The sequence below is a fragment of the Pteronotus mesoamericanus genome, unplaced genomic scaffold (genome assembly GCF_021234165.1).
Source record: "Pteronotus mesoamericanus isolate MK-2021 breed Mesoamerican mustached bat unplaced genomic scaffold, CSHL_Meso_final contig_44, whole genome shotgun sequence".
Lineage (NCBI taxonomy): Eukaryota > Metazoa > Chordata > Mammalia > Chiroptera > Mormoopidae > Pteronotus > Pteronotus mesoamericanus.
The window spans coordinates 5,061,225-5,076,388 of NW_026555166.1; the positions used below are offsets into that span (position 1 = coordinate 5,061,225).

General features: G+C 39.2%; 1 protein-coding gene and 1 pseudogene across 1 annotated transcript in view; both read left to right on the top strand.

The window, feature by feature from the left end:
- The window catches only part of DNAH6 (dynein axonemal heavy chain 6), a 273,527-nt gene that overhangs the window by 225,397 nt on the left and 32,966 nt on the right, over positions 1 to 15,164 (top strand). The window contains exons 64-66 of the mRNA XM_054577633.1: positions 10,424 to 10,584; positions 13,466 to 13,554; positions 14,321 to 14,467. Of these exons, the coding sequence (XP_054433608.1) occupies positions 10,424 to 10,584; positions 13,466 to 13,554; positions 14,321 to 14,467 (397 nt within the window). The remainder of the gene's footprint in view (positions 1 to 10,423; positions 10,585 to 13,465; positions 13,555 to 14,320; positions 14,468 to 15,164) is intronic.
- On the top strand, positions 1,070 to 1,682 carry LOC129073945 (ras-related protein Rab-7L1-like; annotated as a pseudogene).

Below are 15,164 nucleotides of genomic sequence, written 5' to 3' on the forward strand. Positions count from 1 at the left end.
GAGTAGAGAGTATTCTGATAATGGACATATGAGACTGACTTTTTAAATAATATTTAAAATGTTCAAAGAAGTGAAAGATTGAGACAATTGGTAAAGAACTGGAATTATTTAAAAATAGAATCCTAGAACTGAAAAGTAAAACAAATTAAGAATTCAGTAGATCCAGTTGATACGTGAAAAGTATGCATAAACTAAACAAGAGAACAGGGGGAAGAGAGAGCAAGAGACACAGAGATGCAGTGACAACCCCTAATAAAGTATAATCTGAGACCCAGAAGAAAGAAGAGTACAGAGTAGTGTTTGAATCAACAATGGCTGAGAATTTTCCAAAACCAAGAAAAGACATCAATCCTCAGATTAAATAAATCCTACCAAATACCAACCATAATATACACAAAAATAGTCTACCTAGACTCATCACTGTAAGTTGAAAAAAAAGAATATATTAAAACCAGATTACCTTCAAAGATGCAACAGATATACTATTGGCTGCTTTCTCTACAGAAACAATGAAAGCCAGAAGATACACATTCAAAGTACCAAAAGCAAACAACTATCTACACAGAATTTTATCTATTTTTTGAGTTATTCTTTAAAAAAATGTAACTAAGATTAAGCCATTTTTTAGACAAACAAGAAACTTAAAAGAAAATTCAAAATACATTAAGCAGAATAATGGTGAAAATATAACATATCAAAACTTGCGAGATGCACCTAAGTTAGGATTAGAGGAAAATGTATAGACTTAAAAGTATATATTAGACAAAAGGCAATCTAAAAGTTAATGATTAAGCTTTAATAAAAGGAGACTTCCAGCCAAGATGGAAGCCTAGATAGATACACTTTGCCTCCTCACACAACCAAAAGAAGGAACACAACAAATTTAAAAACAAAAAAAAAACAGGTCCAGGGAGTGAAGGCATGAGCTGCCCCCTCCTCCGAGATTGAGCAGCCCCAACAGGCAGGGGGCAGAATGCCAAACTCCATTTTGAAGTGGGTCAGGAGCCAAAGGGGTTAAAACAGCAACTCCCCCACTTCCTGCCTCCCTCAGACATCCACCCAGCTAGCCATGGGCAGCCGTGACCACCTGTTCAAAGAGCTGCTGGTGAGGGTTGCCTCAGGGGGCAAGACGTCCCTGGTGCAAAGATATTCCCAGGACAATTTCAGCATACACTACAAGTCCACGGTGGGAATGGATTTTGCTCTGAAGGTCCTCCAGTGGTCTGACTTGGAGATGGTGAGGCTCCAGCAGTGGCATATTGCAGGACAAGAGCACTTCACATCCATCACACGACTATACTACCCGGGATGCCCCTACCTGTGTTACTATGTTTAATATCACCAATGCTACTACCTTCAGCAACAGCCAGAAGTGGAAACAGGACCTAGACAGAAAGCTCACACTGCCCAATGGAGAGCCTGTGCCCTGCCTGTTCTTGGCCAACGAGTGTGACCTGTCCCCTTGGGCAGTGAGCCAAGACCAGGTTGACCAATTCAGTAAGAAAAATGGTTTCATAGGATGGACAGAAACATCAGTCAAGGAGGACAAAAATATTAATGAGGCCATGAGAGTCCTAATTGAAAAGATGATGAGCAATTTCAGAGAATATATGTCTTTGTCCACCCATGGGAACTACATAAACCTACAAACCAAGCCCTCCTCCAGTTGGGGCTGCTGCTAGTAGTGTTCTGCTTGCTTTCCCTCCCAGTTCTAATCCCTACCCTTTAGTCGCCCACTCAGCAATTTTATTAAGTACATTTGAACTATCACCTGCTGATTGTCCAGTAAGGAGGGCCATCATCACCAAGAAAAGACACCTGGGACCCATATGCATTTCTGCATCTCCCATAACTTGGTTCTCACTTGCTGCTGGCTCATGTGGCCCAAGTAGTGCCTTTTGTATAAGATCATTTCATCACTCAATTTGTGATCTCGGATTTTGTGGGAAGGATTAGAAATCAGTATCTCTGTCTTAAGGATCACAGTTCTCAGCTGCTTTTGAGCTAATTTTTCCATCTCATGTATGTTGAGATATCAATCTGATATGACTTCAGACTGAGAGGAAAATGAAATCAAAAGCCATTTCCCAATTTCCTTATAGGTCAGGCTTTCAGATTCTTTCTATCTTGGAATTTGAATTTACCATAAATATCTGATTCTGAGATGCAGAAGGGGTGGAGCTGGATATATCTGGGTTTTGGGCTACTGGGGGTGACCCAAAAGTCACTGTATTTTTGAAGCTTCTAAAGTTATAATTAGTTTTCTCTTGACTTGGCTTCAAGAATAGCAGCACTTATCCTGACCAGGTGGCTCAGTTGCTTGTACAATTGTCCTGTGCAAAAAAAAAAAAAAAAAGGTTGCAAGTTCAATCCCCAGTCAGGGCACATACCTACAATGTAGGTTTGAGCCCTAGTCAGGCACACACGGGAGGCAACCAACTGATGTTTCTCTCTCTCTCAAAATCAATAAACATATCCTCAGGTGAGGATTAAAAAAAGAATACTCAAGCTGTTAAACTATCTCATATAATGAGAGCGTTTCTTTCCACAAAGAAATTATTTCTCACTCAGGGTGTTCTAATTGTCTCCCTACCAATAGCTAAGGGGCAGGGATTGCAGGTTTCTGGATTGATGTCTTGATGCATAATGCTGCAAGCGGTACCCAGTTGTCTGTTTCTCACAGCTCTGTGGATCTGAATGGAGGAAGAGGGAGAGGTTAATAGTATAAAACCCTGTGGGGAGACTTGCTTAGGAGCAATGTGGGTGGCTAGCACTTAACAGCCACAAGAAACAAATATTATGTACAGACCTTTGAGGGTGGGAGTAGATAGACAGAAAATCATTAGCTAATTTAAGTGCTAAATCAGATGGGGTTTTAAGATTTCTGGGTCCCCAACCTCACACCTGCCGCATCAACATTTCTTGGGGTGAAGCCTTGGAATCTGCTAGTTTTCAAAGCTTGCCAGGTGACTTTGATCAGTCTGGTTTGAAAACAAACCAATACTGGAGAACTTGGTAATGCTGCAGAGACACAGGCCTTTCCTGTTGGTTCTCCAGGTGATTCTGATGCACACCAGACTTCAAAAACCACTCTCCTATGAGGGATTAGAGGCCAAATATCAGAAAAAGAACATGAGTTGAGCCTTCAGTAGTTTGTTGGTTTATTTTTCTGTTTTTGTTTTTAATGCCAATTATTATAACCTTTGCACAACCTTTTGAGACCTTGAAGTTCTCTTTTGTATTACCCTTTTCAGGTAGAGTTTTTATTACAATGATTCTGAAGATAACAGTAGATTAATAAATTCCCTTTATATGAGAAGAAAATTGATTTTTATGCACTGGTTTGAACCCCTAAAATATCATAAATAAATGGGAAATAAATCTTGTATTCATGGTTAAAAAAAAAACAGAACTGCCAGAAAATCAAACAGTCTGGGAGTCTGACAACCAAGGAGTTAAAGAAAAAACATTCATCCAGACCAGTAGGAGGGGCAGAGACAGGCAGCCAGGGTGGAGTGGACATGCGGCAAGGTGGCAGCTGGAGGACTTGGCAGGCAAGACAGAGGCTAGAAGTCCCATATTTGCATGTGGATAAATGGGGAGGAACAACAGGGGAACAAGACTGACCATGCAACCCAGGGTTCTAGCACGGAAAAAGAAAGCCTCAAAACCTCTGGCTATAAAAATCAGTGGGAGTGGCAGTGGGAGGAACTCCCAGCCTCACAGGAGTGTTTGTTGGAGAGACCCACGGGGTTCTAGGATGTCAACAAACCCACCCAACCAGGAATAAGCACCAGAAGTGCCCAATTTGCTTGTTGGTAGCAAGGGAAGTGACTGAAAGTGGGGCGAGAGCAAAGGAAGCTGCATTGTTCCCTTGCGAACTACTCCCCCACATACAGCACCACAACACAGCAACCTGGGTTTCCCCACCCTGGTGAATACCTAAAGCTCCACTCCTTACAACATAACAGATGTGCCAAGACAAAGAAGTATGGCCCAAATGAATGAACAGATCAAAACTCAAAAAAAGAAAGAACACAGCACTGAGGAGATAGCCAACCTATCAGATGGCACCATTCAAAACACTGATAATCAGGATGCTCACAAAAATGATTGAGTATGGTCACAAAATAGAGGAAAAAGTGAAGATTATGCAGAGTGAAATAAAGAAAAATATACAGGGAACCAACATTGAAGTGAAGTAAACTGGAACTCAAATCAATGATTTGAAGCAGAAGGAAGAGATAAACATTCAACCAGAACAGAATGAAAAAACAAGAATTCAAAAAAATGAGGAGAGTCTGAGGTACCTCTGGAACAACTTTAAACATTCCAACATCCAAATCATAGGGGTGTCAGAAGGAGGATAAGAGCAAGAAATTGAAAACTTACTTGAAAAAATAATGAAGGAGAACTTCCCCAATCTGGTGAAGGAAATAGACTTCCAGGAAGACCAGAAAGCTCGAGTCCCAAAGAAGTTGGACCCAAGGAAGCACACACCAAGGCACATCATAATTATATTACCCAAGATTAAAGATAAGGAGAGAATCTTAAAAGCAGCAAGAGAAAAGGAGACGGTTATCATCAAAGGAATCCCCATAAGACTGTTTTTTTGATAGAAAACCTACAGGGAAGAGGGGCTGGAAAGAAGTATTCCAAGTCATGAAAGGCAAGGACTTACACCCAAGGTAACTCTATCCAGCCAAGCTATCATTGAGAATGGCAGGGCAGATAAAGTGCTTCCCAGATAAGGTCAAGTTAAAGGAGTTCATCATCACCAAGCCCTTATTATATGAAATGTTGAAGGGACTTATCTAAAAAAAAGAAGATAAAAACTATGGACAGTAAAATGACAGCAAACACAGCTATCAACAACTGAGCTTAAAGAAAAACAAAAAACAAACTAAGCAAATAACTAGAACAGAAACAGAATCACAAAAATGGAGATCACATGGAGGGTTATCAGTGGGGAGATGGAGGGAGGAGAATGGCGGAAAAGGTACAGGGAGTAAGAAGCATAAATGGTCAGTACAAAATATACAGGAGGAGGTTAAGAATAGTGTAGGAAATGGAGAAGCCAAAGAACTAATATGTGTGACCCATGGACATGAACTAAGAGGGTGGGGGGGAATGCAGGTGGGAGGGGGGTGCAGGGCAGAGGGGGATAAAGGGAGGAAAAAATGGGACAATTGTAATAGCATAATCAATAAAATATACTTTAAAAATAAAATTTCAGTAAAAAATAAAATAAAATAAAACTTTAATAGAAGGGAAAATAATAAGCCAGGAGCAGAAATTAATAAAATTAAAATCATAATTCAATAGAAAACATCCAAAAAACCATAAAGTGGTTTTTTGAGGAGTTTAATAAAACATAAATCCCTGCTGAAACTTCTGAGAGAATTTCAAAGAGAGAAAAAGAGATCCAAAAACAAAACACTGTTATCATAAATGAATAAGGGACTATCATTACAGATCAGGGACATTAAAATGATCATAAGAGCATTTTTTTTTAATCTTCACCAATAGATTTGAAAAGTTTAATGAAATGGGAAATTTTTGACTTCTGGTCAAGATGGAGGTATAGATAAACACAGCTCATCTTCTTGCACAACCACATCAAAATTACAACTAAACTACTGATGAACAATGGCTCAGAACTGTCAGAAATAAAGTTGAATGGAAATCCAACAACTACACAACTAAAGAAACCATGTCAATCCAGAAGGATTGGAGACATGGAAGCAGAATGGACAGATCCCACACCCACTTGTGGTGGATAAAAATTCAGGAGGGATATCTTGGAGTTAGGGATTGGAGCTCCACACCACGCGCCCCCCAGCCCATAGTACCAGTGCCAGAAAGCGAAGTGCCATGACTTCTGGCTGTAAAAACCAGCAAGATTGAAGTTGGTGAAGAAAAAGCTACTGGACTCCGGGGCAGTTCCTCTTAAAGTGCCCATGCCAAACTTACTCAGATGCACTTCTTCTGAGCTCCAGCACCACCAGAGTAGCAGCTTGAAAACCACCACTTGCATACGGGGAGGAACTGAAGTATCTGGAATCAGAGCAAGAGCTGGGGGACAGCTCTCTCCAGATAGAAAGGTGGGCAGAGGCCATTGTACATTTTCTGAGCCCTCCCCACACAGAGCCACAGAAGCAGGAGGTAGAAACCATATCTAAGACCCCATAAACCTGTCTTACACTGTTTGTCCCACTCTGGCATTTACCTGAGGCTCTGCCCCACCCAATTTCCAGGCCTACTCCCAGTCCCATACCTCTGGTTAAGTGGTCCCAGGCCTGGCACTAGCAGCAGCCAATTTTGGATGACAGTTAGCTCTGCCTGGGAACATCCAAGCCCAGCACAAGGGCAGCCATCTGCAAATTGCTTTGTAGCTCACACTGGCTGGCCTGGGGCAGAACACAAGTAGTGGCTGACACTGACCTGCACCACCCTGAAAACCCCAGAGCCTGCGCACCCAGTGGATAACTACAGACCGTGGCAGAGCACCACCCTCTCCCCATACAGCTAATCCTCCATGGAGGGCAGAGGTTGGTGGTCAGTGCTCACAGCCAGTCCTTGCAGCTGACTGACCTGGGTAAATTCCAGCCTCAATTACAAGAGGAGGGTGTACTCAGCCCACAGGGGGCGCACCTCAAGTACACTGTTTGGGTGATAAGGCAGGCTGTGCTATTGGAGCCGCAGTCATAGCAGCTCTGCCTAATACACAGAAACAAATGCAGGGAGACTGCTAAAATTAAGAGACAAGGAAACAGGGCCCAAGTGAAAGAACAGATCAAAACTTCAGAAAAGGAACTAAGCAAAATGGAGATAAGCAATCTATAAGATGCAAAGTTACAAGAACCCCAGTGAGTATGTCAACAGCATAAAAAAGAGCGAGGCAGAAATGAAAGATATATTAATGGAAATGAACAATTCACAGGGAATCAACAGTAGAGTGGATGAAGCTAAGAATCAAATCAACAGTATGGAACATAAGAAAACAAAAAACAACCAAGCAGAGCAACAAGAAAAGAAAAGAATACAAAATAATGAGGATAGCGTAAGCAGCTGCTGGGAAAACTTCAAGTTAACCAGTATTCCCATCATAGGGGTGCCAGAAGGAGAAGAGAAAGAACAAGAAATTGGAAATCTATTTGAAAAAATAATGGAAGAAGAGTTCCCCAATTTAGTGAAGAAAATAGACATGCAAGTTCAGGAAGCACAGAGTCCCAAACAAAATAGATGTAAACAGGTCCATTCTAAGACACATCATAATTAAAATGTCAAACGTTAAAGCTAGTGAATCTTAAAAGCAGCAAGGGAAAAGCAGAGAGTCACCTACAGGGGAGTTCCCATAAGACTGTCAGCCGATTTCTCAAAAGAAACTTTGTAGGCTAGAAGGGATTGGCAAGAACTATTCAAAGTCATTAAAAGCAGGGATCTACAGCCAAGATTTCTCTGCCCAGCAAAGATACCATTTAGAATTGAAGGTCAAATAAAGGGTCTCCCAAACAAGAAAAAACTAAAGGAGTTTATCATCACCAAACCATTATTATGTGAAATGTTAAAAGAACTTATTTAAGAAAAAGAAGATCATAACCATGAACAATAAAATGGCAATAAACACATACCTATCAACAATTGAACCTAAAAAACAAACTAGACAAACAAGAAGAGCAAAGACAGAATCATAGATATGGAGAGCATTTTGATGGTTACCAGATGGGAGGGGGGTTTGAGGGAATAGGCAAAGAAGTGAGGGGATTAAGAAGTATAAATTGGTAGTCACAGAATAGCCATGGGGATGTAAAGTACAACATAGGAAACGGAGTAGCGAAAGAACGTATACCTATGACCCATGGACATGAATAAAGGTGGGGAGAATTGCCTGAGGGAAGTTAGGTGGGGAGCAGTAAAGGGGGAAAAATTGAGAGAACTGTAACAGCATAATCAATAAAGTTTTTTAAAAAGAAATGGAAAATTTTCTCAAAAAACACAACTTTAAAAAACTATTAAGAATAATCACAATATCTAAATAGTCGAATTTTTTTTTATTGAATTCATTATTTAAAATCTTCCCATAATGCTGGGTTTATTCCAGCAATTCAAGGATGATTAAAATGTTGAAAATAAATTAATGTAATTCATCAGATTAAAGGGGAAAACTCTTTTAAGTAAAGAGGAAAGCTATCTCAACAGATGCAGAAAAAGCATTTGTTAAAATTCAACATGCATTGATGGAAAGGGAATATCCTAGTAAACTAAGAATCTGGAAATCATTTGTTAGATAATCATAGATAAAAGCAGAAATAGGACATTCTTATGCTCTGATAAAGGTAATTTTTATTTTTAACTGTTTTAGGAAATTTACTGGACATAAAAGCAGACTTATTAATGCATATTAGCAACAGGAACACTCCTTCATTGCTGGTAGGGATTCAAGATGATGGTACATCCACTGTGGAAAACAGTCTGATGTTTTCTTACAAAACCAAACATACTCTTACCATTCTATCTAACAACCACAAGCCTTGATATTTACCCGAGTTGAAAACTATGCCCATGCAAAAAAAACAGCAGCTTTATTCATAATTACCAAAACCTGGAAACAACCAAGATGTCTTTTGGTAGGTTATTAGGTAAATAAACTGTGGTACATTCATATAATGGAATATTACTCAACACTAAAAAGAAAAGAGCTATCAAGACCTGAAAAGACATGGAGGAACCATATATGTGTATTACTAAATGAAAGAAGCCAATTTGAAAAGGCTTCACACTGTATGATTCCAACTATATGACATTCTAGAAAAAGGCAAAACTATGGAGAAAGTAAAAGGAGAATAAAGAGTTTATATCCAGTAGAAAGAACTCTTAGAAATTAAAAAGAAAATGACAGGTGACTGAATAGGAAAAAAAAGAGTGGGGAGAGATATAAAAGGAAATTGCCAAAAAGGCCAGTAAATAAACCTATGAAAAGGGGAAACCATTTAAAACCTCAGTGAGACACTGCTGTGTCAGGTATTAGCAAGGATATAGAGAAACAAGCACCCTCATCTACTGCTAGTAGAAGTGTGGAATGGTGGCATCACTTTGGAAAACAGTTTGATATTATAAAAAAGTTAAACATACACATACTCTGTCAACAGCAGTTCCACTCCTGGGAATAGACACAAAAAAATGGAGTTCACATGTGTACCAAAAGACATATACAAGAATATTTACTGAAGCATTGTATATAATAGCCAAGAACCATAAATGACCCAAATGTCCATCAAGAGCAGAATGGATAAATAAACTGTGGTATAATCACACATAAATAGCAATAAAAATAAATGAACACAACAACACACAATAATATGAATTAATCTTAAAAAAAGTTGATGGAAATAGACCAAATACAAAAATATATGAATTATATACTTCTACTTACATAAAATTCAAAAACAGGCAAAATTGATCTATGGTGTTAAAATTCAAAATAGCCTTTGAGAATGAAGAAGGGTTTTGTTTGGGATGGTGATGGTAATTTTTTTGGCTTTTTTTTTTCAGTATGCAGAGGGATTTAATCACACAGGAACTAGGGATTCTAGAACATGACCTCTTATAGGAAATAATTTTTTTTCTTTTTTTATTGGAGATTTATTTTTCTACTTTCCCCTACCCTACCCATCCCCACCTCCCACCCTTAATCCTAACCCCCTTTGGCTTTGTCCATGGGCCCTTTATATGTGTTCTTTTTTTTTTCTAAGTGGTGATATTCACCATGGGAGAATTTATTAAGCCATGCATTAATGATTTGTGTAATGTTTCTATATATATGTTAGACTTCAATTTTTTTTAAGTTTTTAAAAACTGACCTGTAGGGTGGAAGTCAGGATAGTGAGTACCTTTGGGAAAAAGCAAGGGAAAATGATTGGAGTAGAAAGGGAAATAGGAGAGATGTCTCTGGCATGTTGGCGAAGTTCCCTTCTCAACCACAGATGTTCATTTGTGATCATTCATAGAGCTATATATTTGTTTTTTTTACTTCTCTGCACTGCGCTGTAGTAAAAATGTCTTTTAACAAAACAAAAAAAATGCACATTTATTAGAATGAGGATTTTATTTTTTTCAAAGTTCTCTTTTTTTTAAATATTTATTTATTTATTTTTTCAAATACATTTGTCTCTGCCTGCCCCCCACCACTTTCCCTTGCCCCCTCTCTTTCGCCCTCCCTCCCTCCCTCCCTACTTCCCTCCCTCCCTCCCTCAACTCTTCCCCTTTGGTTTTGTCCATGAGTCCTTGCTATATGTTCCTAAATGAGGATTTTAAATGTGTGCTTAGTCTAGGCAAGAGTCTACTACATTTAAATTTTTAAATAATTTTATTGCTAAAAAAAACCCATAAAACAGCATTTTGTTGTGGTTTTTCAACTCAGGGTCCAATCAATTTCACTGGGGCAAGGACAAGGACCCATTGCTGAAAGAATGATCAAAGATGCTATGAAATCAGGAAACTGGGTATTTCTGCAAAACTGCCATCTTGCTGTTTCTTGGATGTTGGCAATGGAAGAGCTAATTAAAACCTTCACAGATCCAAGTATGTTGAACATATATCATTTGTATAATAATACCATTTTATGTAGTCATTCTTGTTTAATTGAATCCTTAAAATAATTCTTTATTGTAGGTATTGTGCTTTCCCATAAAGAGGAGAAATTTGAGACCTACAGAGCATTAGTTAAACTACACAACCTAGATTCCAAAAAACAGTCTTCAGTCTCCAAGTTGAGGATATGATCCAATGGATCATTTCTGTTTCATGTTGCTGTCAATAGGAAGCTATTTGAATTCAAAATAGATTACATATAGTCATGATAAAAGGAAACAGAAAAATGAATTTAGGACAAAGAAAGAAATTAAATCTTTCACTACAGGAGAAAAGTTAAAGAACAGAGTTGAAATTACTACCAATAAGTATTCTAACTATAATAGCACCATTTTCTTTCCCACTCAAAAAGCTATAATGGACCGCAGAGAGATAAGAAGTGCAGTTAGAATCTACTCATTTTAAAATATTAGTATAAAAATAATTTAAAACTTAGGAACTGTATTATTGGTAATAAATAGAGTAGGCTCCCACTTCTCCACTCTGCCAGGAAGCCATGGGAAAGAACCACTGAGAGCCCCTTTTCTGGGGTCTTCCTTCTTGTCTTGACCACAGAAAGCTTTCTGGGAAGGTGAGAGTTTGGCATCTGTTCTTATAACTGACTTTACTTAAAGCTACCTCTTAAGGTGAAGAGCTACTCCTTTAAGGAGTGACCAGGCCACACTGTACCAACGTGCAGCCAGGGCTTTGCAGCCTTCCCCAAAAGGCCATTCACTTCCTGGTTCCCCCATGCCCTGCCTTCTGCAGGCTGCTTCTAACAAGGATAGAGTCATTCACATCTACCATCCAGAATCTCCACTCCTTCCACTCTTTTGCAGTGCAAATAAGAGGGCCTGCTTCCAGCCAGCTCTCTGGCTTACTTAAATGATTAAAGAAAAATGACAAGAAGGTCTTCACTATGGTTTAGGGATCCCAACAATTAAGATTATAATTAAGGAAAAATGCTAGGAAAGGCATCTAAAAGGCAATGTGGTACTACAGTGGTACTACATGAGCCTTCAGAACATGGAGCCCAGGGTTCAGCCTGCCCACGACCAGGGGTGTGTGGCAGTTCTTCAAGGAAGCCAGCAGAAGATAGTAGTGGGGTTTAAGTGATTGCATCTCACTAATGCTTAAGGGAATGGAAAAATCTTCTCTGGCCCTTGTTACAATCATTTATTAATCATTTCAGTTATGATATTTAATTTGAACCAGGATAAAATAAAATATTCAGATAATAAGCTGAAAAGAAAAAGTGAACAAAAGAAAGAAAGAAACAAAAACTCTGGACTTGAAATTTTAAGACCCAAGTAGCATTCTGCCCCACTACTTCCTGACTGCTCGTATTGTATCTCCAATCTGGGCCTCAGTTTCCCCAGCTGTAAAATGATTGCATTGTATCACTGCTAGAAGTCCCATATAAGGATGATTTCTAAGATTCCATCCCAGCTCTAAACTTCGGTGATGTCTGTGAAAGTAAGATTCTTAATGCTTTAGCAATTATAAGAAGAAAAGGTATTTAAGAGAAAAAAAACACTTCTCTATCCCTGAACTTCTTCATTTTTTGGCTTTTTTAGTTAGTGAAATCATTAGCCCTAAGACTTTGGTTGATGTTTCACTTCTCTGCCTAGTAGTTTCTACCTACAAGTAATTTTTGTGTTGCCCTATAGCTGTACTAGAACTAACTTTTAATTTTGGCTATTTAAACTAGCTCATTAATTTAGCTGAAACTACGAAGCATAAATTCAACTTTGATCTGAAGTCATTCATTCAATGAAAGTTGAGAACCTACTGTGTATCATGCGCTCTTCTGGATTTTTAGGGTATGTCGGTGAACAAAACGACCACAGATATCTTCCCTCATGAAGCTTATAGTCTATTGAGGGGAAAACAGACAATATATAAACCACATTATAAGTAATTTATATTGTAAGAAAGAATGGGGAGAGTGCTTTGGAAAAAATTAAAAGGAGAGTAAGGAGAATCAGGAAGGTCAGGATAAAATGCAGGGAGGGAGAAAGGTTGAATAGCAATTTTAAATGGTATGGTCTGGGAAGACCTCTTTGAGAAGATGACATTTGATCAAGATTCAAAGAAAGTGAGGGAATCAAAGGAAAACATTCCAGGAGAAGGGAGAGATAGTGCAGAGGCCCAGGGAGGGGAGCAAGACTGGCATGTGGGAGGCACACCATAACACGTACTTAAAAATCAATGCCAGGAAAGTGTGTCTTCCTATGATGGGAACAATGATTTTCCCAGCACTGCTTTAGCCTTTTTAACCTAGAATGGAACTCATCCTTTCTTAGATTCTCAGTCCTCAGCCTAGAAAGTGTATTGGCATAACCTCTTGATGTTATGCCATATCCCTGCCCCCTTGGTTCCCCATACAACTTCTCTGCAAGAGGTAAAATCCGTTTCTTCTTCATAGGTTTTCTGACCATTTTCATGCAATTTGCCTTAAATTGAATGGTTAAGAAAAAAAACTTCATGAACATAACTGCGCTGGCAATAACTATCCTCTTTTACAATTGAAAATTTTCTCCATTTCAGAAGGAAGGCCTTTAATGTCACCATCAAGTATGAAAAATTAACATCTCTGATTTCTTCACTCAAATGTACCAGCATCTAGACTGCCGCACTCTCTTTGAAGGATTCCTGTAAAGATCCCCTCACCTCTATTTCATAACATTTCATAACGCTTAAAAAATATAAACTAGTCTTTAAACATAGCTTACAGCATTTTTTGTTACCCTATAATAATTACTCCTCACAGAAAAGTGTCACTAAGAGTTAAACATTTGCCTTTTTATCGTTTTGTTTTTATTTTAAACAGATATTGTTATCAAGGACAGTTTTCGACTTTTTTTAAGTTCCATGCCTAGTAATACATTTCCTGTTACAGTTCTTCAAAATTCTGTCAAGGTAATGTATGCATATGGTTGGAATGATGCAAAGTGGTTGGTCTCAGAGTGTTCACCCAATGGGTCCAAGGAACTCAGGCTCCGTGCAAGACCATGTCAAAGTCAATGTAGCCCTGGTGGGGCAGTGGGAGTCAGCATCTCTTTACCTGACAGAGGGCAGGGAAACAGTTTCCCAAGCCACTGCCCATCCTTGCATGCCCTAGTTCTGTTGTCATTCAACTCTTTCCTCTTAGCCACTATCAAAAACTGTCAAGGATATAGAGTTATAAGAACAGGATCCCTCCCAGAGTTAAGGAAATGTGTCAGCATTTGAGAGACAGGAAGACCTACAGGCTGCTGCATTTCAGTGCTGACGGTTTCCAATATGTTCATCCAAGGATGATCATGAAGAATTCCTCTTCCCTCCCTGCCCTGTGTCACCAAGGCAAAGTGTGGGATGATACCATATGTTGGAATGACCAGAAAATCCAATGCAGAAGGCCTAAGCATACTTTCTGGCCCATCTTTAGAGAAATGGACACCAAATGGAAGTGTGTGAGGCTCTTGTGCAGGCGGTTTACCCACTGTAGGTCTGAGGACCCCACCAGGCCCTGTTCTCCCAGGACGGGGCCTGAGCAAGATACAGAGCAGGCATAAATGTGCCAGGATGCACCACGGGCATTGGTTATCTACATTTTCTCAGTGGCTTTAGTCTGCATGTGTTTTTCAGAAATAATGCAAACCTGTAAAATCACCCTCTCTGCCACATACATTCCATCTAATTTCAGGTAACCAATGAGCCTCCAAAAGGCTTACGTGCAAATATCAGACGAGCATTTACTGAAATGACTCCTTCATATTTTGAAGAAAATATACTTGGAAGAAAATGGAGACAAATAATATTTGGTATTTGTTTCTTCCATGCAATTATTCAGGTACACATAGTTCTGCTTCTTTATAGGAACAAAAAAAGGGTATTTTGTTAAAATAAATAAACAAAAAATGAGAATTAAATGAAAGCTTACAAATGATATCATGAAACGCTGAGGGCCCTTTTCTGTGCCTGAACACAAGTAATCTTTACTCAGTTGCCTATTTCTGTGCTCCCCTCCCTCAGTATCTCACAGCCTTGCCCCCCAGCCCTGTTCTGGTCTGACTACAGGACACCATCACCTGGATGATTGTGGCAGGTCAAAGTCAAAGCACAAAATTGATGTCCTCAGTCACGCCTCATTCCCCAAAATCTGTTTCCCCTCCAGCCTCTAATTCTCAAATCAGTGGCTCCCTTCTGTCCATCACCTACAGCCAAAACTTCAGGATTATTTTCATTCTTCTCTCTTTATACATCTATATCATGTCAGTCATTACACTCTCATTTTTCTTGCAATAATTTTACTCTCACCTGTTCCTATTTGAGTGGGTGTACCAACCTTCACAGCTTCCTCCCTGTAACTAGAGCCCCATGTCCCCTGAAAGATGATCTTCATATCAGCACTACTTTCTCCTTCCTTCTGTTCAAACCTCACTGCAGTTGTCTGGTATCCATCCTGTGGCCGTGTATTTGAATTATGACTCTTCAAATACGTATCTCTAGATGTTATCTTGATTAATCTGGCTGACTGCTTTTCAAAT